General features: G+C 40.2%; 1 protein-coding gene across 7 annotated transcripts in view; it reads left to right on the forward strand.

The window, feature by feature from the left end:
- The window catches only part of LOC121946171 (plectin-like), a 71,916-nt gene extending 56,660 nt beyond the window's left edge, over positions 1-15,256 (forward strand). For 6 of the 7 annotated variants that reach the window (XM_088083982.1, XM_088083983.1, XM_088083984.1 and 3 more), the window contains 4 exons: positions 983-4,336; positions 6,897-13,995; positions 14,226-14,336; positions 14,487-15,256. In XM_088083982.1, the coding sequence (XP_087940108.1) occupies positions 983-4,336; positions 6,897-13,061 (9,519 nt within the window). In that variant the 3' untranslated portion in view covers positions 13,062-13,995; positions 14,226-14,336; positions 14,487-15,256. The remainder of the gene's footprint in view (positions 1-982; positions 4,337-6,896; positions 13,996-14,225; positions 14,337-14,486) is intronic. The other variant, XM_088083986.1, reaches the window with a different exon arrangement.
- Positions 15,257-27,498: the final 12,242 nt, after the last annotated feature.

Raw genomic sequence — 27,498 nt, forward strand, 5'->3', positions numbered from 1 at the left:
CTAAGGATAATTTCATTACTTTCATAATGTTCTCAATATTCTTTTTTAACACACATTATAGTGCTGCTAACACTTCCTAGAGTCAAAAACTGGTTCCCTAACTCACAGTGACATTATCTGAACCCGCTATCCTTGACTTTGCCTTTCTTTTCCATTTCATTCTGTGCCAAGAAGTGATTTAAAGAACCCCCAGTGCATGGGATGAGATCAAAACTAGTCTAAGTGAATGGTGTGAATAATATTCTAACACAAGGCATTTAGTCCTTTTCTAAAAGAAAAGTTCCCACACTTTGGTTACAGACACTTTACATAAAAATAAAGGAGGCACATGTTTTTTTTTTATATGAAGTAGTTCAAAACATTTATGTAAAAAAAAGTCAATATTTAAATAGTGATAATAAATTAATGTGTAGGAGATACTTAATCAGATATCTGAAATAAGAATACATCTGCCATTTATGCAGTAAACAATTTAACAAATTATTTTCAACAATATGATATTAATTAAAGCTAAATTGTAGACATACAACATAATATAATGAAACTCGTAATTCTAGGCATTTTTTGAAAGTTAGCGCTACAGCTACAGGTGCATGCCATATGATTTTCTTGCTGTGTTGTGAAGTGATATTTTGTTTCCATACATTAATCAATTCTTCCCCATCATGCATTTTTCCCTGAATTGTCATGTCATTAATTATTTTAATTGCATCTTGAATTTAACATCACTTTGATGAATGTGCATCTAATTTGCGTGTAGTGATTGATCTTTGACTTGACCTTTGAGCTAACTTTAACATTAACATTGCCTGGGTAACACAGTACATTAAGTTGCTTTAGTTTCAGTGTGATTAGATTGGGATTACGATAGTAATTGCAATCTTAATTCACACTGTTCTGAGCTGGTTAATGTATAGTGCTATCTTTAACATGTCATGCTTGATTATAATCCTTTCTTTACCATTTGCTTCCACTAATGCAGAAAGCTGCAGAGAAACTCAAAGCTGAAGAGCAGAAAAAAATGGCCAAGATGCAGGCTGAGTTAGACAAACAGAAGCAGTTAGCCGAAGTTCATGCAAAGGCCATTGCCAAAGCTGAGAAAGAAGCTCAAGAGCTGAAGCTCAGAATGCAGGAAGAAGTAAGCAAGAGAGAGGTTGCTGCTGTAGATGCAGAAAAGCAAAAGCACAACATCCAGCTGGAACTGCATGAGCTCAAAAACCTCTCAGAGCAGCAGATCAAAGACAAAACACAACAGGTGGATGAAGCTCTTCAAAGCAGGATCAAGATTGAGGAGGAAATCCGCCTCATCAGGATCCAACTTGACACAACAGTAAACCAAAAGGCTACAGCAGAAAATGAGCTCGAGCAACTTCGTGACAGAGCAGCTGAAGCTGAGAAACTCAGAAAGGCCGCTCAAGAAGAAGCTGAGAAGCTCCGCAAACAAGTCAATGAAGAGACCCAGAAAAAGCGCCTGGCAGAGGAGGAACTCAAACGCAAATCTGAGGCAGAGAAAGAAGCTGCTAAGCAAAAGCAAAAAGCTCTTGAAGACCTTGAAAACCTCAAGAGGCAGGCAGAGGAAGCTGAAAGGCAAGTGAAGCAAGCTGAGATTGAAAAAGAGAGGCAAATCATGGTTGCTCACGAGGCAGCACAGAAAAGTGCCGCAGCTCAGCTTCAAAGCAAACACCTTTCCTTTGTGGAAAAGACCTCCAAATTGGAAGAAACACTCAAACAAGAGCACGGCGCTGTCCTTCAGCTACAAGAAGAAGCAGCCCGTCTCAAGAAACAACAGGAGGATGCTATAAATGCTAGAGAAGAGGCAGAAAAAGAGCTTGAGAAATGGAGGCAAAAAGCCAATGAGGCCCTCCGTCTACGACTCCAGGCTGAGGAAGAAGCTCACAAAAAGAGCCTTGCTCAAGAAGATGCTGAGAAACAAAAGGAGGAGGCTGAACGTGAGGCTAAAAAGAGAGCCAAAGCCGAAGATTCAGCCCTCAAGCAGAAAGAAATGGCCGAGAAAGAACTTGAGAGGCAGAGGAAGGTAGCCGAGAGCACAGCCCAGCAGAAACTCACTGCAGAACAGGAACTGATTCGACTTAGGGCGGACTTTGACAACGCAGAACAGCAGAGATCACTCCTTGAAGATGAACTTTACCGCTTAAAAAATGAAGTTGTTGCAGCCCAGCAACAAAGGAAACAGCTTGAGGATGAACTGGCCAAAGTCAGGAGTGAAATGGATGTACTTATTCAGCTTAAGACCAAGGCAGAGAAGGAGACCATGTCAAACACAGAGAAGAGCAAACAACTTCTTGAGGCCGAGGCCGCCAAGATGAGGGATGTGGCTGAGGAAGCAAGCAAGCTCAGAGCCATCGCAGAAGAGGCCAAGCATCAGAGGCAAGTTGCTGAGGAAGAGGCAGCTCGTCAGAGAGCAGAGGCTGAGAGGATTCTCAAAGAGAAGCTGGCTGCAATCAGCGAGGCCACTCGTTTAAAAACAGAGGCTGAAATTGCCCTCAAAGAGAAGGAGGCAGAAAACGAAAGACTCCGGCGGCAAGCTGAGGATGAGACTTACCAGAGGAAAGCTCTTGAAGACCAGGCTAACCAGCACAAGCAAGAGATTGAGGAAAAGATTATCCTACTGAAAAAATCATCTGAGGCTGAAATGGATAGACAAAAGGCAATAGTTGAAGACACACTTAAACAAAGGCGAGTTGTTGAAGAAGAAATACGAATTCTTAAACTCAACTTTGAAAAGGCTTCATCTGGAAAACTTGATCTGGAGCTAGAACTGAACAAACTGAAAAACATTGCAGAGGAAACTCAACAAAGCAAACTCAGAGCAGAGGAGGAGGCAGAGAAACTAAGGCAGCTTGCCCTTGAGGAGGAGAGGAGGAGGAGGGAAGCAGAGGAGAAGGTTAAGAAGATTGCCGCTGCTGAGGAAGAGGCAGCCAGACAACGCATGGCAGCCCAAGAAGAGCTTGATCGTCTGAAAAAGAAAGCAGAAGAAGCCAGAAGACAGAAAGATGAAGCCGACGTTGAAGCAGAAAAACAGATTGTTGCAGCCCAACAAGCAGCCCTGAAATGCAGTGCAGCTGAACAGCAAGTCCAAAGCGTCCTTGCTCAACAAAAGGAAGATAGCATCATGCAGAAAAAGCTAAAAGAAGAGTTCGAGAAAGCCAAGAAGCTTGCCAAAGAGGCAGAGGCTGCTAAGGAGAAGGCAGAGAGGGAGGCAGCTCTCCTTCGTCAACAAGCAGAGGAAGCAGAACGACAGAAGGCAGCTGCTGAGCAAGAAGCTGCAAACCAAGCGAAAGCTCAGGAGGATGCCGAGAGGTTGAGGAAGGAGGCTGAGTTTGAAGCTGCTAAACTAGCTCAAGCAGAAGCTTCAGCACTCAAGCAGAAACAACAAGCCGATGCTGAAATGGCAAAGCACAAAAAACTGGCAGAACAAACACTGAAACAGAAGTTCCAAGTGGAGCAAGAGCTCACAAAGGTTAAACTTAAGCTTGATGACACTGACAAACAGAAATCTCTCCTGGATGAAGAGCTGCAGCGCTTGAAGGATGAGGTCGATGATGCTGTCAAACAGAGGGGCCAGGTGGAGGAGGAGCTGTTCAAAGTCAAGGTTCAGATGGAGGAACTACTCAAACTGAAAAACAAAATTGAGGAGGAAAATCAGCGCCTCATAAAGAAGGACAAAGACAACACACAGAAATTCCTTGCAGAGGAGGCTGAAAATATGAAAAGGCTCGCAGAGGATGCTGCTAGACTTAGTGTTGAATCCCAAGAGGCTGCCCGCTTGAGACAGATTGCAGAAGACAACCTCAATCAACAACGAGCTCTTGCAGATAAAATGCTCAAAGAGAAAATGCAGGCCATTCAAGAGGCATCTAGACTTAGAGCTGAGGCAGAGATGCTCCAAAGACAGAAGGACTTGGCTCAGGAGCAGGCGCAAAAACTGCTGGAGGATAAACAACTCATGCAACAGCGACTGGAAGAGGAAACAGAGGAATACCAGAAGTCACTTGAAGCAGAGAGGAAAAGGCAATTGGAGATCGTAGCTGAAGCTGAAAAACTCAAACTTCAGGTTTCTCAGCTAAGTGACGCCCAGGCCAAAGCTCAAGAGGAAGCTAAAAAATTCAAGAAACAAGCCGATCAGATTGCTGCCCGTCTTCATGAGACTGAAATAGCCACCAAAGAAAAAATGACGGCAGTGGAAAAACTGGAAGTCGAGAGACTAAATACCAGCAAAGAGGCTGGTGATTTACGCCAAGCAATCGCAGACCTAGAGAAGGAGAAGGCTAGACTGAAAAAAGAAGCAGAAGAACTTCAAAATAAGTCTAAAGAGGTATTGTGTCAAAAATGGCATAACAGAGCAGCTTATGTCATTGTTAACTATCTGAAAACTAACACTTCTTTCTATAAATTTCCTCTATTCCTTTCTCTGATAATACTAATCATGAAACCATATCTTTGATTTTAAATGTGATTTATTTTTTTTCCACAGTGCACTGTGCTCATGCAAATTGCATCCTGAATGTCCCCCCATATCCTGGAATGTTTCTTAATTTTCTTTATGACATGCGTCATATTTCCTTGAGTTTCAAAAATTAGCTACAAAAAAAACATTACAATTATTTTATTCTAGCAGCAATTTCACAGAAACGAAACAACTTAAGTGTGATTAAAAAGATAGCCTTGCAGTGCAATACATACACTCACATTTACTAAAACTCTTAACCAAAAGGAAGATTTATACCAGTGTTTAAGGAGTTTTAAAGTCATTCCACCGCATTTATACTTAAACATACACACCCATGAATGGCCAAGAATGAGAGATGTCACCTTCATATACTCTCCCAATTGCAACAATTAGTGCTGCTGTGTTACTCAGAAAAAAAGTCAGGTATTATAAATTATTTGTTTCTTAAAAAAAAGAAAATAATGCATTACTTAACTCACTTAACGCAAAAAACAACGCAGAGGAGAAACAGAAAGACTTCAATAGGCAATGATGAAATAAAACCATATCAATATATAAAACAGTATAACAGAGGTTCACCATCCTAACACTGCCTAGTACAAAATAATATAATAATAATAATAATAATATAAAATAACATAAGAAACTAGCCTCTCTAACTTGATGTGGAAAGGAAAAAAACCTTTTTAAATGGCATTTGAACTACATTTAAGGGGCTAAACACTGACTCGAGTCGCTCACTCACCAAACCATGGCTTTACAATAGACTTGTCCACCTTATTTGGTCTGTTTATCAACGAAGCAGCGGTACCTTATGAGGGAGAGTCTCTAAAATAATCAGATAACTAGTTTCTCCTAGCAGTAAGCAGAAACGCAGAAACGGGTTAGCACATAACTGTGATACAAAGTAGCGTGTTACTGTCATTACATTACAGTGCCTTGTTACCTCTAATACTTGTACCAACATCCAATATGCTGACAACAAAAGTCCACTAGATATATGTGCTTGCTTTTGACATTCAAGCAAAACTCTGTCACCAACACTGACATGCTAAAACATTTTAGGTGTCATACTTGCTGAATTGTCTATCTGACATAATCTGACATAACCATGATATGCGTTAGTGTTCATTAATTGACACAAAGGGCATGTGGCTTCATCCACAACCCGTACTTGCCTTGGTTTATCATCACCACTAGTGGAAGAGGAGTTAAGTGCTCTAGTATATACCATGCACTATATTAAGAGCATTGTTTGTATGCTCATAATTCTTTCTATTAGAATACAGTGAGGTAAAGTTAAAATAACAAAAAATAAAGATGATGTAATGTGTGTATCTTTACATATTACATACACAATGAGGTGAAGGTGATTAGCAACTTAAAGACCGTGTCCATGCAGCATGTTTTTCATATTCTTTGAGGCAAACCAATATTCACATTAAAATAAGGGCTGTCAAGCGATTGATTTTTTGAATCGTTATTAATCACAGAATTTTTAAAGTTAATTGCGATTAATCACATCTTTTAATCACGTTTTAAAGACATTGATTTGCATTTTAAAACAGTTTTGAGGTCCATATTGACAAGGTAAAGCTCTTCTTGATTAGGAATTAAAGGAATCAATCAAATCTGTATAGAACTATCATAAAGGTGGCATGTCTGTGAAGGATATTCGTTGGTACCCATAGAACTCATTTTCATTCAGATATTTTGAGGTCAGAGGTCAAGGGACCCCTATGAAATTGCCATGTCATCTTTCCATTATCAACATAAGCCCATTATTTAGCCCCTTCCTGAGAAGGTAGCATGACATGGTTGGTATCTCTGGATTCCACAGGTCTTCTTGTTTCATATAACTTCCAAACTAGTCTGTACAGCCTCTTAAAGACAGAAGGGTCAGCTGGCGATTAATGCAATATTCACGATTAAAAAAAAATGAATGTGTTAATTATGGACCTTAATCACATTGTGATTAATGTGTTAATGCTGACAGACCTAATTAAAATGTATTTTAAAGAAGGGACTCCTGAGAGTCTATTCAAATCAATTGCATTTTCAGTCAGACAATTTTTGTTATTTAGTAAGTTGAGGAACAGCATTACCACAGTTGATCTAGACTTTTTAATGTATGTGGTAATACTTAAAAAACATTAAACCAACACAACAATTTATCTTCTGTAATCTTGAAGCAAGGGTGCTAGAGAAGAGGACATATATTTAAAAAAATATTGCGCATTACATTTGGAACTATCATCGTCCAAAAGTCTCCATATGCATAAGCAGAGTGCATTGTGCAAATTGTATCCATTACAAATTAAATAGACGTAAGTAACAGTTTAGATAAAGAAAATATGTGCAGAATGTATGTGCCTCACCTATATACCTATTTTAACTAATGTTTTCTACTTATTTTTTCTATTAGATGGCTGATGCACAGCAGAAACAAATCGAGCATGAGAAGACAGTCCTTCAGCAGACATTCCTGACAGAAAAGGAGATGCTTCTGAAGAAGGAGAAGCTGATTGAAGATGAGAAAAAGAAGCTTGAGAGCCAGTTTGAAGAGGAAGTTAAGAAGGCCAAAGCTCTCAAAGATGAACAGGAACGCCAGAGACAGCAGATGGAGGAGGAAAAGAGGAAACTCCACGCTACTATGGATGAAGCCCTCAGTAAACAAAAAGAGGCTGAGCAAGAGATGCTAAATAAGCAAAAGGAAATGCAGGAACTAGAGAGGAAGAGACTAGAACAGGAAAGGATTCTTGCAGAAGAGAACCAGAAATTGCGTGACAAGCTGCAGCAGCTTGAAGAAGCACAGAAGAAAGTTCCTGACAAAGAGACCATCCATGTAACAACGGCTGTGACAACTGAAACAGTTTACAATGGTCAAAATGCCAGTGAGGTAGGAGACAGTGTGGATAAGAAACCTGACCCCTTGTCTTTTGATGGCATACGTGAAAAAGTACCTGCAAGCAGACTTCATGATGTTGGCCTTCTGTCCAAGAAGGACTTTGACAAACTGAAAAAAGGCAAAACCACTGTTCAAGAGCTTTGTGAGACTGAAGCACTTAAAAGAACTCTTAAAGGAAAGAACTGCATTGCTGGTGTTTTGACACCATCTAATCAAAAAATGTCAATATACCAAGCATCAAAAGAGAAAAAGATTACTCCAGGCACAGCTATGATCCTCCTTGAAGCACAGGCAGCCACTGGTTACATGTTAGACCCTGTCAAGAACCAGAAACTTTCTGTTAATGAGGCTGTCAAGGAAGGTGTGATAGGCCCTGAACTGCACAACAAAATGCTTTTAGCAGAGAGAGCAGTCATCGGCTACAAAGATCCATACACTGGTGGGAAGATCTCTGTGTTTGAAGCTATGAAGAAGGGTCTGATAGAACATGATCATGCTATAAGGATCCTTGAGGCTCAGCTTGCAAGTGGTGGTATTGTTGACCCTATCAATAGTCACCGGGTACCCAATGAAACAGCCTACAAACAGGGACAGTACGATGCTGAGATGAACAAGGTCATGGAAAAACCATCAGATGACACAAAGGGATACTTTGACCCCAGCACACAGGAGCCTTTGACCTATGCTGAACTGATGGAGAGATGCACCAGTGACCCTGACACCAGTATGCTACTCCTGCCAATCACAGACAAAGCTGCTCAGTGCTCAAGTATATACACAGAGGAAGAGACTAAAGATGTGTTCAGCAAAACAACTGTGTCTGTGCCATTTGGACGGTTCAAGGGAAAGACTGTCACCATTTGGGAAATTATCAATTCTGAGTACTTCACTGAGGACCAAAAGAAGGACCTTCTCCGTCAGTACAAGACAGGAAAAATCACAATCGAAAAAATCATTAAGATTGTGATTACTGTTGCTGAGGACAAAGAGAAGAAGAATGAAATTACCTTTGATGGTCTGAGAGCACCAGTCCCTGCCAAAGAACTCATGGAATCCAAAATCATTGATAAAGACCTCTACAACAAATTGCACAAGGGCAATAAGACAGTCAAAGAGGTGTCTGAAATGGAGCCTGTCCACAAAGCATTGAAGGGTACAAACTGTATTGCAGGTGTAGTTATCGATTCATCCAAGGAGACAATGTCCTTCTATCAAGCCATGAAGAAAGACATGATGAGAGCAGATCCCGCACTGCATATGCTTGAAGCCCAAGCAGGAACAGGCTATGTAGTTGACCCTGTTCATAATCAGAAGTACACTGTTGATGAAGCTGTCAAAGCAGGTGTTGTTGGTCCTGAGCTGCATGAAAAACTCCTGTCTGCAGAGCGAGCTGTTACAGGTTACAAAGATCCTTACACTGGAAAGACTGTGTCTTTGTTCCAGGCAATGAAAAAGGATCTCATACCTAAAGAACAAGGAATACGACTCCTTGATGCCCAAATGACCACTGGTGGCATCATTGATCCAGTAAAGAGCCATCACATTCCTCATGATGTGGCCTGCAAGAGAAATTATTTTGATGATGAAATGAAACAGATTCTCAACAGTCCTACTGATGAAACTAAGTGCTTCTATGACCCCAACACAAAAGAAAATGTCACATACTCAGAGCTCTTCAAGAGATGTGTCACTGACAAGAAGACTGGTCTCCCACTCCTGCCTCTTTCTGATGAAGCAATCAATGCAAAGGAGGAGCCAACATATACTGATGCCCAGACAAAAGAGGCTATGACTCAGGCAACTGTGGAGCTTGACTCTGGACCATTTAAGGGCAGAAAGATGACCATCTGGGACATCATCAATTCTGAATATCTCAGTGAGGAACAAAGGCTCGACCTGCTCAGACAATTTAGGTCAGGAAAGGTTACAATTGAAAAGATAATCAAGATTGTCATCACAATTGTAGATGAGAAAGAGGCCAAGAAACAAGAACAGTCCAGCTTCAAGGGACTTAGAGCTCCTGTTCCAGCAAGTTCTCTGTATGATTCAAATATCATTGACAAACCAACCTTTGACCTGCTTCAACAAGGCAAAACAACACCTAAACAGGTCAGTGAGAACCCCAATGTCAATAAATACCTCCAGGGTTCTGATAGCATCGCTGGCATCTATCTGGAGCCAACGAAAGAGAAAATTAGCATTTATCAGGCTATGAAGAAAAAGCTCCTCAGGCATGACACAGGTCTTTCACTTCTTGAGGCTCAGGCTGCCACTGGGTTCCTTGTAGATCCAGTGAAGAACCAGTGCCTGACCGTTGATGAGGCAGTGAAGTCCAGGCTTGTTGGTCCAGAGCTACATGAAAAACTTCTCTCTGCAGAAAAAGCTGTCACTGGCTATAAAGATCCATTCACGGGCAACAAAATCTCCCTCTTTGAAGCAGTGCAAAAAGATCTCATCCCCAAAGAGCACGCCATGCCACTGATAGAGGCACAGATGGTTAGTGGAGGAATCATTGACCCTGTAAACAGCCACCGCGTCCCAACCGAGGTTGCATATCAGAAGAAAATTTTCAGCAAAGAAACTGCTAAGACTCTATCTGAACCATCTGATGATAACAAGGCTTTCTCAGACCCAGAAACAGATGATAAAGCTACCTACAGACAGCTTAAAGACAAGTGCCATAAAGATCCAGAGACAGGCCTGTACATCCTTCCGCTCTCCAAGCCACAGTCTCCAACTGTTGTGGAGAAGACATACCTCTACACAGAGGAACAAACACAGAGTGACTTGGCCAGCACCCAGATTGACATTCCAATTGAGGGCCTTGCTGATAAACCAGTAAACCTCTGGGAAATCATGAACTCAAATTTGCTTCCAGAGCAAGAGAGGCAAAAGCTCATGGATGAATATCGCTCTGGTAAAATCACTAAAGAGCGTATGATCATTATTATTATTGAGATCATGGAACAGAGAGAGATCATCAGAAACGATAGTCCGCTGTCATATAAGACTATAAGGAGAAGGATAACTATTGAGGAGCTCTACAATGCCCGCATCATTGACTTGGAGACATACAACCTCCTCAAACAGGGCAAGAGGGACATCCGTGACGTAATGGAGATGACCAGTGTGAAACAGTACCTCTATGGCACAGGCTGTGTTGCTGGGGTCACAACAGACTCAAGCTCAAAGTTAAGCATATACCAAGCCATGAAGAGAGGCTTCCTTCAACCAGATGTAGCCCTCAGCCTCCTAGAAGCACAAGCTGCTACAGGATTCATTGTTGATCCAATTAAAAATGAAACACTCACAGTTGATGAAGCTGTGCGTAAGGGTGTTGTTGGCCCTGAGATCCATGATAAACTTCTGTCAGCTGAGAGAGCAGTCACAGGATACAAAGATCCATACAGTGGTAAAATTATATCTCTTTTCCAGGCCATGAAAAAGGATCTTGTTCCAGAGGATTATGCTTTGAAAATGTTAGAGGCACAAACTGCCACTGGTGGTATTATTGATCCTGAATTCCAGTTCCACCTGCCAGAGGACATTGCCACGCAAAGAGGTTACATCAACAAGGAAACCAACGAGAAGCTGACTGACAGTGTTAAAGGATTTGTTGATCCTGTCACTAAAGAGGACCTGTCATATGCACAGCTCCTCAAGAGATGCAAGTTAGATGGTGGGTTGCGCCTACTCTCCCTGGGAGACAAGAGGCTGATGTTCAAGGGTCTGAGGAAACAAATCACAATGGAGGAGCTACTCTGCTCACAAATTATTGACCAGAATACTGTCACTGCACTAAATGAAGGTCTTATTTCAGTGGAGGAGGTTGCCCATCAACTATCTAGGTACCTTGAGGGCACAAGCTGTATTGCAGGTGTATTTTTAGAGTCCACAAAGGAGCGTCTATCCATTTACCAGGCCATGAAGAAGAACATGATTAGGCCAGGCACAGCATTTGAACTCCTTGAGGCACAAGCATCCACAGGATATGTTATTGACCCAATCAAAAACCTTAAACTGACTGTTAGTGAAGCAGTGAAAATGGGAATTGTAGGACCTGAATTCAAAGACAAGCTCCTCTCTGCTGAGCGTGCAGTAACAGGGTATAGAGATCCCTATTCAGGCAAGACAATCTCCCTGTTCCAGGCCATGCAAAAGGGGCTCATCTTGAAAGATCATGGTATCCGTCTCCTGGAAGCCCAGATTGCTACAGGTGGAATCATTGACCCAGAGGAAAGTCACCGTCTGCCAGTTGAGGTGGCCTATAAACGTGGCTTCTTTGATGAGGAAATGAATGAGATCTTGACAGATCCATCAGATGACACCAAAGGCTTCTTTGATCCCAACACTGAGGAAAACCTAACCTACCTTCAGCTCATGGAGAGGTGCATCACTGATCCCGAAACTGGCCTGGTGCTCCTGTTACTGAAAGAAAAGAAGCGGGAAAGAAAGACCTCCTCCAAGTCCTCAGTTCGTAAACGCAGAGTTGTCATTGTAGATCCCGAGACTGGCAAAGAGATGACTGTGTATGAGGCCTACAGAAAGGGGCTTATTGATCACCAAACCTACCTGGAGCTTGCTGAGCAAGAGTGTGAATGGGAGGAGATCACAATGACTTCCTCTGATGGTACTGTCAAATCCATTATCATTGACAGGAGGTCAGGGAGACAGTATGATGTTGATGATGCTCTTGCACGTGGCCTCATTGACCAGAAAGCCCTTGATACATACCGATCTGGAAACTTAGCTATCACAGAATTTGCCGATATGCTTTCTGGAAGTATGGGAGGCTTTCGCTCACGCTCATCCTCATTCGGTTCCACTACTGGTTCCACCTACTCTTCTCCCATGAGCCCCATACCCACCATTAAACCACCTGCAGTCATATGGAATGACCCAACAGAGGAGACTTGCCCCATAGCTGGAATATTGGACATAGATACACTGGAGAAGGTGTCTGTCACCGAGGCCATACACAGAAACCTGGTAGACAACATCACTGGTCAAAGACTGTTGGAGGCCCAAGCCTGCACAGGAGGAATAATTGACCCCTCAACTGGAGAGAGATTCCCAGTCAGTGAAGCTACAGAAAAAGGCCTTGTGGACAAAGTCATGGTTGATCGCCTCAACCTGGCTCAAAAAGCATTCAAAGGATTTGAAGACCCCAGAACAAAAGAAAAGATGTCTGCCTCACAGGCACTCAAGAAAGGCTGGTTATATTATGAGGCTGGGCAGCGTTTCCTAGAGGTCCAATATTTGACTGGTGGACTTATTGAGCCTGATGTTGAGGGCAGAGTGTCACTAGACGAATCCATCAGGAAGGGTACAATCGATGCCCGCACTGCCCAAAAACTGAGAGATGCTGGTGCTTATTCCAAGTATCTAACATGTCCAAAAACCAAATTGAAAATCTCCTTCAAAGATGCCATGGACAAAAGCATGGTTGAGGAAGGATCTGGCCTGAGGCTTCTCGAAGCCTCCTCACAATCCAGCAAAGGCCTCTACAGTCCCTACAATGCCAGTGGCCCTGGATCTGCCTATGGCTCCCGGACTGGCTCAAGGACCGGATCCCGTTCAGGCTCCAGGAGAGGCAGCATTGATGCTGGCTCTGGCTTCAGCATGAGCTTCTCATCCTCCTCCTACACATCCTCTTCAACTGGCTACAGCCGCAGATTCTGATTAGCTAGTTCTGTTAGCTAGTCACTGGCCCAAGTGTCTAAGAACCAACAATACTAATGCACTTTACAGTTGCATTTTTCACAGGAAAAAATAGTTACAGTAACAGAGAAAATGTAATTTATTTATTCTGCCCTGCATGTGGTCACATTAAGAGTTGCATAGGCTATCAGTTCTTTTCATATATATAACAGAAGTCTAACCATGTGCCTCATATATAGAGACATAACCAAGCCTTGCCAGATATATAAAATATTATTTTTCTTTAGTAATAATTACCAGTCAGTTTATATTTTTCAAAGCAAAGCATAACATTTCTGCAGTTTTTAGATGACTTTATAGGTTTTGTTTTACACTTGTTAAAAAGTTGTATACTTGTGCTTTCTGAAACTAATATATACTGTATGTATGTCAAACAGAGATATTTTTCCAGTATTCCTTTGAAATTCAAGGATATTTGTCTATTTTTATCTTTTTCAACAGTCCTACTTAATAAGATACTGTATGTCAACTTAGTTTGAGTGTTTTTAACAGATTCTAAAATACATAGATGCCTTCACATTTCTGAATATTTGTATAGAGTGTGGACAGATTTTGTGTTATGATTTTATGTTAAATTTTGCCTGGGTAACTAAATAATATACCCAGTAAGACTTGTGAGACACTACAAAATGAGACACTACCAGAGACACTGAAAAGACATACCAGAATTAAAATTATGCAGACCATTCTGAAACCAGTTTCACATCTGTCATTATTTTATACTTGTATTTTGTGGTCTTGCATCCTTTGGGTTCATTACATCATTGCTTTACACACTCCAAGTTTTAGATTCTTTATGTTCGCCATCAGTCAAGTGCTCCTGGTCAATCCCAAGATGATGTCAGACTTGATCCTGCACTCCCATACAGACCTGCGTCCTGTTATTTTAGTTCTTGTAAGTTGAAATTAGTTTGTTTTTTTGTTTTGTTTTCCTTATTTTTGTTTTATTGTCTGATTTCTTCAGTTGCCTTTGATCACATCTAAGAGTCTGTCATGCCATTAATTTTATGCTATTTTCCCAACCCCACTCAATACCATGGTGATATTACTAGTAAACTGTTTCTGTTCATAATTCTGATTACTACTGATTGATAGTTATTTTTTTTATCTCCTTGTTTTTCACAGCGGTCTCAGCCCCCCGTAATCCAACATATCAGCACAGATACTCAGTTGGCTAGAGCATACAATCCCCTAAACTTGGATGGATTTGTGAGTCCATGTCATCCAGTTGCACAGGTACAGTTTATGACAGTTTTTAAAAACATCATGTCATAATCATTTCATTTGCAAGATTTGTTTAGCATTTTTTATTTAAGTAATATTTTTCTTGCCATGTGGTTTAGTTTATTTTGATTTTAATTCATAGTTATTTTCTTTTATTTCTAGATTTGCCATTGAGTTTTTTGTTTCTTCCATTTGTCATCACATTTGAAGAAAACTGAGGCTGCATCAAACTTGACATCATCTCGGGATGCCTTTCCAGGAACATTTCTTCATTCATGACCTTTTTTTCATATATTTATTACTTGAATGCTAATAGTGATATTTATGTCATCATATCCTGACTTTTTAAGACAACACTCCCAAAACATACACACATCCGTATGTTTATTCCTTCATTTAAATTGGAATTAACTTAAGTAGCACATCTTCATTTAGCTGCTGTATCATGTCTCTGTAAATTCAGTCCAACCAAAGCACCAAAAAAATACATTTTGAGAATTGATAAAGAACCACATTGCATGAATGTATGTATTATATCAGATTAACTAACTTCAGTTGACTTTTTGCAAACAGAAAGTTTTGGCTTTATTTTGCTTAGTTATTTTTATGCAGCCAGCATTTCTGTTATGTATCTCTTAAGTGTTTTGCGTCTGTAAATCTTTCTGTTTTTGTTTTCATCAAGTTTTTGATATATCATGAATTGCCTTGCATGTTTTAATAACCTTACAAAGGATGATATGGGGGAACATGTTAATGTAAAATAAAGACAACTGCACAAGTAGCTGTGCTGATTTTAATTTTAGCAATAGATCAATTCACAAACTAACTAGTTTGTTTTGCATATGGGGCAGATTTGGCTTTGAATGTTGTGGTGAGTGGATTCTGTTGTATGAACATGAACTATGTTGTAAATAAATATGCTCTGAAGAGGCCCTCTGTTTTTAGAGTTGAATATGGTTTTAGTTGCTGCTGTCTTGACTTATGTAGGAAAACGAATGACACATTATTAATTAAAAAAATATGGTACTTCACATGATACCAATTTTCCATCACTCTATGGTAAGCACAACAGTGTTAGAGTACAGCTGTACAGAGGCAGCTAGGTCAATATGGTATAACAATAGGCAGAAAGAACGTTAATACCACAGTTTTTCCTATGTTTACCTTCTTTAATTCTGCACAGAAAGAACATTTATTATAGTAGAGCTGCACTTACATTCTGCGTGAGGTCTCTATCGATTAAGTAGTTATCAACGCTTTATAAGTCAACCGATCAACATTCAAGTGTTTTCAATTTTCCCTCTGGAAAAAGCAGTAATTGACCACATGAGGGCAGTGTCACACTGACCTATGCTCATCTCAAGAGAAGCAAGGAATGGGGTAAAACACAGATAGTCAAACACTTGCTTTACACGTGATCATGCTATGAACCCACTTGAGGGCTATGTTTTCTGTAATGATTAGGTATTCATAGGTGTCAAATGAATGATGGTCTGACACAGTTTTTGAAGACTGATGATTATGCAATTGTTACTACATAATACCTGTTTAATCTACCCCACAAAACTGCACTTCCCTCAACAACTGTATTCTGTTCAGGGTGTAATGAACACAAATCACCATTTACATCATTAGAAATCATGTGTCCATTTGTCCAGTGGTATGCATGTGGATTTTCACCCTAGTCCTTCATACCACATGCATACATATTTTCCTCTATATGCCAACATTAGCCACTGGATTTGATGGAGGAACCTGCCAACAGAAGAAATGGGGCACTCACCTCCCAGAATTCTTCACTCAGCTCCCTTGACTACTCTGATCTGACCCTTTCCCTCCCAGTTCTCCCTGCATCAGAAGCTGGAGACAAAGAGGTAAGAACACAGAGAAGAAAGAGTAAACACATCAATATATCCTGTATACATTAATGAACTGCTGAATGAACAGTGTCAACTCAAGGAGCTGGAAATGCTATAAAAGTGAGCAAAACAAAAGAGCAAGGATCATCCTGTATATTGTCTTTTCAATGCAGGATAAAGGAAGTTCTGTGTTTGGACCATCAACACCTACATCACAGGATCAGAGGTTCGGGTATGCTAATATTTAACATTGTCATTTATTCTTGCTACAATAATACATCACTTGCATCCTTGATTAGCTGTCAAATTATAACATCTGTACAAGTTAAACGCCCAAACTTGCAAAGTAGAGGGGCACTCAGATAGCACAGACCTCCACCAAGGTCAATGGTCCGGTCTTCTATGATATGCAAATCTGCAAGCTCACACACAATATATGTCTGGATATATTTCCAAGACTATTAGATTTAGGTGATAGAAGATTAGAGTGACACGTGGTTAAAGTCCACAAGCACAAATGTCATTGTCATTACTGCTTGTAACAACTACATATAAAGGCTAACCCAGAGGATTACTGGTCATCCTGGTCTCACTCTTGACTTGAGAAACAGACTACCAATGTCTGGTCAATGCCCCATTGGCATCACACACCGATGTACAAGGTAACCTTAAGCTGAGGTATGACATGACCTGAGTGGCATTTGGGCAACTACTGTAGTACAAAGATAAATTCCACAGTGGGTAGGCGGGAATGGAGGTAGATGTATTAAACAAACTCTGGACTTTCACCCTGGAGCCTGCTGATTGTGTCCAGTGTGAAACTCAAAACAAAAGTGAATAATAATTTGGACCCGCTACAAAATGCTATGGGTTCTTCCTTGGCCCATGTTAGACCCTTCCACCAAGTTTCATAAATATCAAGCCAACTTTTTTCTGTCCTTTTTTATATTTTATGAATATTATATATTTTTTTCCTAATAAATGAACAAATAGAACTGAAAACATAATGTCTTTGGCTGAAGAAATGAGGATTTTCAGTTTGTATCCGATAAGCACTAATGGATCATTATCACATGTGCTGATCCCTTTGAATTCAACTTATTTTTATATTTGAAGCAAACACTGTAATCCAAGCGAGAGACCTACTTGTTCTAAAGTGGCCACCAACAGTCAGAATAAAAGAAAACACACAGCCTGTGACGACAGTTGCTCGATTGTATCAGCTTTGTAGACCGGTGCGTCTGCAACTGCCTGCAACACAAAAACAGAGCAGTGAATTGTGAGGAAAGCACACAGTGTAAAACATCTAATTGAAACAAACTGAAACAGGAAAACTAAGGTTCCAGCCCAGCAGACAGAGAGACAGAGCAGATGCCTCCCTAATGAGATAGTTTTCCAAGCCCTGGTTATTTTATCCTTTGATAGGAATAATATTTTTCAAAGGCTTTGTTTTACCTCTTCCTGTTGTAACACAGGCCATGACTATGCTTTTGTGCCTGTTTTCCCAATTTCCTGCTTCCTGACAACACATGCGCTCAATAAATAGATAGATAACTGAAAAATCATTGTCAATCTATCTCTACAAAAACAAATAAATACCAAGTTGATTATTTTCTCTCTTTACTTTTTTTTTGCTCAATCAAAATTATTATTTTTGCATGTCTATATGTTTAAGATATCTGATTGTAGAATATGACCATTATAATTAATTGCACTTTTTATTACTCCTCTCTGTTTTAGGAGGGACGTTGAGGACTTGAGTCAATGGCAGTGTGAGTTTCGGGGTCAAATCGTAGCACTGAGACAGTGGCTGAAGAACATGGAGATGAGGCTGCTTCCTCTGGACCCCAGGGTTAGTTGGATTTACTGTCTGTCTGCCATCTGTTGTCTCTCTACTTTTCACTCTTTTTTCTCTTTCACCATATCCGTTTTCATTATATCTCACATTGAAGTTGTTGAAGTGCTTTATAAGCTGAATGCTAGTGTCGGCATGCTAACAATTTCACAAAGACCATGCTAACATGTTGATGCTAAGTAGGTGCTAGTTTACTGTGTTCACCATCTTAGTTTAATGTGCTAGTATGCTAATTTTTGCTGGTAAGCATTAAACACAAATACAGCCGAGGTTGATGGGAATGTTTTAAAGTTACTTCATGATAAATCAGTCTTGGGGAAAAGTATGTGGGCTTGAAGATGATGCTAGAAAAGTTTATGTTCTGCAGAACATAAATGTCTCCACAAAATTTTATGGCAGTATAGCTGAGACATTGCACTCAGAGGCGTTAATGTAAACCTCATGCTGGTACTATTTGAAAAGTCAGGCATTACCAAAATCAGCTGGCTTCATCCCCTGGGGACATAAAAATCTGTACCACATTGAAAGGTGAGTCATCCAATAGTTGATGAGATGGCCTATTCCAAGAGGCAACCAGAGGGAGTACAAAGCCCCTCCCTGAGGTGGGCAGTAAACCAACATACTAGAAATACAAGATGCTGTCTCATGTTTTAACATAGATATGATTTATCGCAGCAACCTGTAATAGAATTACTAAATCTATGAATAGTCTATTAACCACAATAGCTGTTTTCTGATGTTTTTTTTTTCATTTAACATTTTCAAATCCCCCCATGATCCATCCTGCATATGGCACAACCAACTGCTACAAACCATTTTCCCTGTGACAATAACTGCAGATTGATTTGATCTATTTTAACAGTAGTAAAACTGGTACCTTTACAGAATAACTGAGAAAATGTTGATAAAAGAGCAAAGAGGAACACAAACCATTGAGTCATGCTAGCCAGAATACTAACACTCAAGTTAATTGAGCATTAAGAAAAGACTAAAGGGATTGTGTGGGTCTTTCAAAGCCAGACATACTCGGACGGATACTGAGGTGGTGGTCCACTCCTGCAGGGAGACTTCTTTAGGCCACAGGGGGACAGAGGGGCTGGGGAATCAGGCTCCATTGTGCCTGGCCTGGACAGCCAGGCTAGAGAAGTGCTTGGCACTGGAGGCCCTTTGCACACATGAGCACACATGCTGAAAAGACATTAGACTCAGAAGGGAGGAAGGGGCAAGGGGGCAGAATAAAAGAAAGCAAGATCTTTATGGTAAGAGCACTCAGATTTGACTATCGGGGCATTTATTGACCACCAACTGTAGATTTTGTCATACAACTATTTGTACAAAGATTTGTTGGCCAAAACTACAGAATTGTTGGTATAATGAAAATGGGTTGAAAAGCTGAGTTAAAAATCTCTGGATAATTGTAGGAAGGGCAAAGTGAGGCTACTTGTTGAATGACTGAAACTTGAACTTCAACGTAAGGAACTGAAAATAGTAAAACATATAAGGTGCTGTAATAAAAATAATTATTTAGGCAGGCTACTTTTTTGAGGTACTTGTACTTGAGTATTTACATTTTAATTCTTATACTTCTTCTTCACTACATGAGGTGTATATTGTACTTTTTACTCACTAGTTAGTCACTAGGTACTTTCTAGGTTCATATCATTAAAGGTTCAGTAGATAACCTTTATAGAAATAACTTTTTGCCATATTTGCTGAAAATTTCACTCTATCCGATTGATAGTTGCGATTCTCCTGGCTCTGTTTGGTTGTTTTTGTTCAGGTGCAGTGGACTCTTACAAGTGCAATGAGGAGAACTAGGAGGAGCAGGAAAAAAAATTTTTTTTAAAGATTTGCTCTCATGTACTACTGTCAGAATATAGTGACATAAAATATGTATATTTTTTTAAGTTACATACAGTAGCTTTTAAACTACAGATAAATTATTGTATATATTAATTATTATGCATTAATTGACTCAGCAGTATATAAAGTAATAAAATGAGTTAAATGTATATCATTTAAACATAAAATTAGATTAGAAATTATAATCCAATAAAACAGATTTTCTGAAATTGACCATTCTGCATAATGTTTACTTTGGTAAGTATATACTGATGCGAATATGTCTGCAATTTTATATTTTACTTCCAGGACTTTTACTTGCAACAGAGTATTTCTACACTTTGCACTTTGGTACTTTTACTTAAGTAAAAGATCTGAGTTATTCTTTCACCCCTTGCTTCTCATTTTCCTATCAGTCTAATTGGCCATTTATCCTGTTTTGCTTAGGTTCCTCCCACCAGCTTTGACTCAACCAATTAGATTACATCTATCTCCAAAGCAGCTCTGCCTGTGAGATATGACTGCATTACAAAAATTACTTTGCTGATTAAATATTGCTAATCCATAAAATGGAAAAATGAAAAAGTAATAATGGGCCTTATCTTGCTGGGCATTGTTCACTGGCGCAGAAGAAATAAATTCAACCTTTAGATAATAAATAGTTTCATTGAGTTTAATTTATTAATCACTCTGTTGTATCTATTAATCTATTGTACAGCATAGACTAAAAGTCATTCTAGTATAAAACATTGACACGTTGCAGCTCCATAGTGCAGCGAGATGGTGAGGTCATAATTTATTTAAATATCCTTAGTGATGGGTGACTGCACCTTCTTCAATGAGCAGTGAATCATCGGCACAAAAGGATCAACAGTGTTTGATGTTTTTATTGTTATAGTAAAAACTGGTTTAGGTTGATTTAGTTATATGGTCTATTGAAGTAGATGTGTTCCATTGTCCTGACTGAATGTTTGAGCCATTAATTGATTGTATAGTTAAAAAGGGCCGAGGGACATAATACGACCTGTGTTTGAACCCGTATGACCTTTGGAGAAACTAACCGATTACCATCTCATGAGGAGAAAACATTCTTCAACAGCGGACGTTCTTCTTAAAATTCTTTTCCATGTTACATTTTGTCTTCCTTTGACACATCAAGTCCCCAGTTTCCCCGGGGACTGACGTGTGAGATGCACAGGCATGTCTTATCACATCATGAAAGCTCAAACGCTTTGGAAAGCTTTAGTCTGACCCCCAGTGAGAATGTGTGAAATAAGAGGGTGTCTTTCTATCTCTGCCATGCCTTTATCATACTGCATCCGACCACAGACCTTTGTCATGGTAATGCTGTTAGTCTGCTGCACTGCTGGTTGCAGTCTGGGCCTGAGGGACTCGTTAGTTGGCTGCATGAATGAGGACATCCCTCAGCAGCCCCCCATTTACAGACCCTTCTAGAAATACACATGAGAGACACACACCTGCTCCTCAACACAAGGCATGCACCAGCACATCTTAAACTGTTTTTCTCATGAACACTGGGGCACATATGAGCCTCAAATTGGACATTGTCAAGTATGAACATAATAAGCATTTCATGCCATTCAGTTTGTAAATGAATGTCTTATGGACAAGGAAAGCCTACAAATGAAAATGACTATTAATAGACCAAGAACTAAAAGAAAGAATTATCAGTTCACTAAATGGGCATTTTGGCTCAGTCCCTGCATCATCTGCTCCAAAACTCTTAGGGAAGATGAGGGGGATCGATTGTATCACAATCTTCTTCAGCAGATGGAGTTGATCAGATGTCATGGCATTCCATATTTCCAGTCATCTGAGCCCTTTAAAATGGACAGTTCACCCCCAATCAAAAATACATATTTTTCCTCTTACCTGTAGTGCTATTTATCAATCTAGATTGTTTTGGTACAAGCTGCCATATATTGGAGACACTGGCTGTGCAAATGTCTGCCTTCTCTCCAATATAACAGAACTGGATTCCACTCAACGGCAACATCTCTTTTCAGAAATCATGACCCGGTTATTTTCTTTCTACCGAACCACACCCACCAAATTTTTCAAATGCACTTTTTTGGTGCCTTGAGCACCATGTGCTGAGTGCCATCTAGTTCAGTTATATTCAAGTGCAGGCAGACACCTCTTTATATCCAACGCAGTAAATCACACCAAAACAATCTCGATTAATAAACAGCACAACAGATAAGAGAAAATATATGTATTTTTGATTTGGGGGTAAACCGGCCCATAAAGATGTATTCAAAGAATGACTTACTTAAGGATAATGGTTTGATACAACCCGAAACCCCAAAGCAGCTACAATGTAATGAAAATGTGTAACAGTTTTCCTGTTAATCTCAACACTATTGATAAAATAGCTTTAAGTACCCAAATGGCTGACACAATTGTATTTGGTCTGAGTGCTGGTTAAATTATTAGAGGGAGATCATAACATGTCTAGAATTTTCAGTACATTCTCAATTTAACTGGCTTCTTTCACATATCTCCATTTTCACAAAACATTTCCAGGATCACTTGTGGCAATTATTACTTTTACTGATGTATTAAATGTGTTACAAGGCATACATTTGATGAGGCATTTATAAAAATGAATTTAGTTAAATAGCATCCACTTACGAAATTATTTGAAACCAACGCATCTGGAACATCAAGGGTGGTGTCGATGAAGGTATACCTGTTTAATAGGGCTGTAGGGGTACATCAGATAAAACAGGTCCAGGATAATATCAGTAATACTGTGTCTTTTCTCTGTTTTTGAGAGGCAGTAGTGATGAGCGTGGAATCCTTACACATATGACACATTTGACACTGGCAAGTTGAAATGACATCTTTTTACTTTGACGGTCAGGTTGAGGTCAAAAGTTCTTCTTTCTGCTTCCCTGCCCCCCTGCTGCCGAGGCTCTTCTGGATAAAGGCCCTCTGTGTTTTAAAGGTCTCTGGTTTCCCTGGGCCTGTGGCAGATGCTGCATCCCAAATACGCAGTGTACACACAACTTACAAACAGGCCCAGGAAGAGGGGTGAGAGATCACAGCCTATTATCCTCTCCTCTCTGTTGCTGACAGCCAGCAAACAGCGTCCCTGCTCTCTGGCGCTGTCATAACCTTTTAGAGAAAAGGGGGCTTGTTTTCATTGCGGTGAATCAACGGAGGATGCATTGGATGGCAGTAAACGTGTTTGTTCTTTAGACTCAAATTGAGATGAAATGTTACATCCAGTAGGCTGTTTTTCTCTTGCTTGGCGTGTCAAATTGATTTTCATCTTATAGCACTTTAGGTAATCTCTCCCATAAGAGATTTTTGATTCACACACTTTATCAGGTTTAATGGCAATGTGGGGCCTCTTGCTTTATGGCCCGTGCCTTCCTGTGCTCAACGGAAAATGTGGACTTATGGCTGTAAATTCTCTCTTCCTGGGAGCAGTTGAATCAAACACAGAGCTGGTGATGAGTCGAGCGCCTTGGCTAAATCCTCGTCTCACACATGACTGTGTTTTCCCGCATCCGCGCCGCCCAGCAGTGCCCGGGCAACCCAGTAGGGAAGCCCATCAGCCTTTCATCCACTTTTCTTGGAAGCAACCTCTTTTGGTGATAAATGACAGTGTGCGTGCTGAATGGTGCTTCTGGTCTGACCCTTAAAAGGGACCCCCTCTTTTTTTCATTTCTCGTGAAGAGGGCTAATTACCATGTTCTGTAGAGGAGCCATTGAGGTCTTATTTAATTTGAAGGCAGCAGAGAGGTTGAGATTGCAGAGGAGGGGGTGAAACAAACCCGTAAAATTAATCTTTTTTTCAGGTCCTCTGGCACATGGGATCAAAATTAGGCTCCCATTGGACACTAATTTGGAATCATATTAATTTGGAAACTCATCTCCCAACCCGTGTCCACTCCATTATCACATGGATTCTGGAAGGATAATGGGGGCTGCCGACGGAAAGATAAGCTTCCTTTCTTGCCACCAGTGGCAGCTTATTGCATCACTGCATAGCTCAGCGTGCCAGCTGCTCTTTAACCACATCAGCTCTTGTCTTTTTAAGAACTGTGTGCAGGCTCTATATGCACCCACCGTGAAATGGAGAGGAGAGATTTTTGGCAAAATCATTTAATTAGTACAGAGGGGGCTGGAGGATGCTGAAAGCTGGGATCAGGTGTCATGGTTTGACAACAATGTCTTCCTGGAAAAGTGGTGCCCCATCACTGCCAGCTCCTTTCAGATAAAGAAAGGGGGGGGCAGGGAATGTGAGCCTTACTTGTTTATTAAAAGACATTAGCTCTCCAAGTGACCCAAAGACACACCAATGTGTGAGTTTATGCACTTTGCTTTTTTTTTCTTTTACAGTTAATCTGAGGTGTGTCTTGTCATCATCATCTTGCTCTCATACTGTATGGTTTTTGTACTACTGTACATCTCTCTCTCATTAAGATTGCAAGACACAAGATCGCTTAGGTAAGGAGAGTTTGGGAACTCTTGCATCAGCACTCAAGTACTCAGGGGTTAAATAACTTGACCTTTTGGGGGTCATTCTATTCAATTCAATCCCTCTCTCTCACCGGCCACAGTGACAGGCTTTTTCTATTGTCTTTTCTTTGCCATTGTTTTTTTTTTTCCACTTTTTGCATAAATTAAGTCAGGAGAAGAGTGGGGGGTCAGAAATGGGACAGTAATGTAAAGGGCTGAGGATTGCTCTGAAAACCTGAAGCAGCTGCCAAAGCAGACTTAACAGCCTATTTTCACCACTAGCAGCATTTCTCATGCTCATTCATCGCGGCTCCGAATGGTATTGAATGAATAGCTATGTGGACAATAACATGATAGAGTGTTTTACAATCTCTCTTACAATCTTGGGATTTCACATTTATATCATATATTAAACTGGCAGAAAACACTCACATGTAATTGTTATAAACTTAACCTTCACTAATCAACATATCCTTTACAGGTTTATATGATATCCTATGCAAATGAACACACAACAGTTTGAGTGATATCCTATGACATAGTGCCCCAAGAATGACGTTATGTTCTTAACGTAAAGTTACGTAACAAATGTTAAGATACAGAGGTTAGGTTTAGGCAAATAAAGTTACTGTGATTAGGTTTAGGAAAAGAAACATTGTGATGTGGTACCTTAAAATGAGTACAAAAATAACATGGTTTCAGACAGCGGTCTCCTGGGAAAAGTCCCAGGGGAATGTCCGAACGTGTGTTTTGTGATCCATCAACCACCTCAACCAACCTCCTAAGTGGATGGCTAAAGCCTGCTGCCAAAGACGGCTTCCAAAATACGTGGGTTATGCACGAACTACAGCCTCATCATTACGTAGGGTATCTAGGAATTTCGGTGCATTCTTTTTCATAGAAAAAAAGTAATAAAAATACATGAGAACAGCCTGCAGTACTCAAAGCTGAACCTTGTCACATCCACCCTCAACAGACTAAAAAAAGGACAATTTCCTACAGTCGCATTATGTCATTTTTTAGCTACGTTGCAGCATAGTCCTCGGGTTGGCAATGTTGGATCCCCACTTTTTTTCAGACTGAAATGTCTGAATAGCTATTGGATGGATTGACATGAAACTTTGTACATACTTTTATTGCCCTCGGAGAATGAATCCCACTTTGCTACTGATATTTCAGGTCCCTCAAAAAAATATCCACATGATCTTTGGCCTTTTTTGGCCTTACTTTCTCAATACCTTGATTATAACCCTACATGCAAAACTAATGACATTCCCAACAGCTGTACTTTGTGTTAGTGTTTGAATAAATGTTAGCATATTCACAAAGAGCTAAACTAAGGCCTCATTCCCACTGCACAAAAAGCCTGCTAACACCCGTTAACATCTGGCATTTTAATGCAATGAGAATGCATACGATCAGCATTCACACTGATGTGCCGTCACTAATTGCACTCCGTCTTCTACTAAGCAGCATTAAAACACTGATCCATATACATCTGCAGCAACTTTGAAAGACAGACTGAATAAGTAAGAGATATATGAAGAGAAGAAACCACTGAAAAGTTTTCAAAGACCTCTGTTCCTGCTGCTGTCTGCCGTTTACCTGCTCTCCTGCCTGACTGTGACATTGCAGGGACACACTAACAAACAACCCACACATACACATACACAACAGCTGACAGAAAGGCAGACTTGTGCGGTGCTCACTGGCAGTGGGAATACAGTATTTAGTAGGTACCGACGTTCACGATAATTTTGGTGGGAAAGCGGTATAAGAAAATTTAAAAAAATTAAATACCAACAATTAAAGATCTGCATGTTTGCTCAAATCAGCATTTAGCTCAAATTGCCACTGTGCATAAAAACAGCCTGACATGGCCTCTAGCATGGCAGTAGACTCTTAATATTGTTTGGTGACACAGCCTTAAGAATTCCATTTGGTCTTTTAGCTACTTTGACAGTAAAATGACAAAACATGTTTTGGTTGAACCACAGTATTGTAATAGGCAAAATCCCAGCATAAAGGTCCTGCAGAATATACTGGAATTTGTTAATGGAGTTCCATCGTGAACCTGTGGCCCAAACTGAATAAATCACTTCTCTGCAAACATATGCCGAATAAACCAAGTTTGCATTGACGGGATTATAGACATTTTCCACTCACATGTAACACAGAAGGCACTTTAAACTGAAGCGAGTGGTATTGATTTTATAATATTTTATGAAGTGATGTATGTATGTACTCATGAACATTCCTTCCACACACAGAAGATATCAGACTGAGTGACTAAATACAGGCAAATTGTATATTTTATGTAAAAAGATATAGCATTTAAGTGTGAGCTGGATGTGATTGTTTATCAAAGATGTGTCTTCCTTACGATGCATTCTCCTTTAAGTGATCCTAACACTCAATATGTGTCTTTGTGGATTAGGGAGGAGGCTGAGTGGCGCATATCCGCATGCGTGCGTGTGTATGTTTATTGGCGAGACTGTGTGAGAGAGAGAGTGTGGGTGTGTGTACTGTACATGCATGCACGCATTTGGTGGATCAGTCGACTGGTTGATTATTTGGTTGGCTGGAGAAGGACAGAGGGAAAGGATCAAAGAGGGCAGGATTTGGAGCGTAAACGCTCTTTGTGAGACAGTTACCTGTAGGCACGCTTCTGTTCAATTGTAGTGCACCTGCACACAACATCATTTCCTGGGACTAATTTCTGGTGAATTGAAACTAGTCTTTTAGCATATCTAAATAAACACCTGACACAGTGTATATTTAACAGAAAAAAGGTCACATGGTTTGGTTCAAACACCAGAAAATGTGAGTAACTGTTGCTGTCATGGTGTTTGCATACAGTATGCATGGTGTTCTGCATTTCTAGGGCAAATATTGTGACTTATTGAAATAGGGCATGATAGAATTTCACCATAGGGGTCCTTCCTTTGGTTTCCCATGCCAAAAGCAGAGAAAGGACTTTGTATTATCTTCCCATTGCTCTCTATTTTTGTGTGTGTGTGTTTGCTTCCAGCCTCTTTGTTTATGGGCCGGGGTTTGCAATGGCTGGAGCCGAGTTGAAAAGTAATCTGAGATGTTTTACAGTAATTAGTCGTCTTTGTGGCTG

This window comes from Plectropomus leopardus, chromosome 11, assembly GCF_026936395.1.
Source record: "Plectropomus leopardus strain MGB_pleo_1.0 chromosome 11, ASM2693639v1, whole genome shotgun sequence".
Classification (NCBI taxonomy): Eukaryota; Metazoa; Chordata; class Actinopteri; order Perciformes; family Serranidae; genus Plectropomus; species Plectropomus leopardus.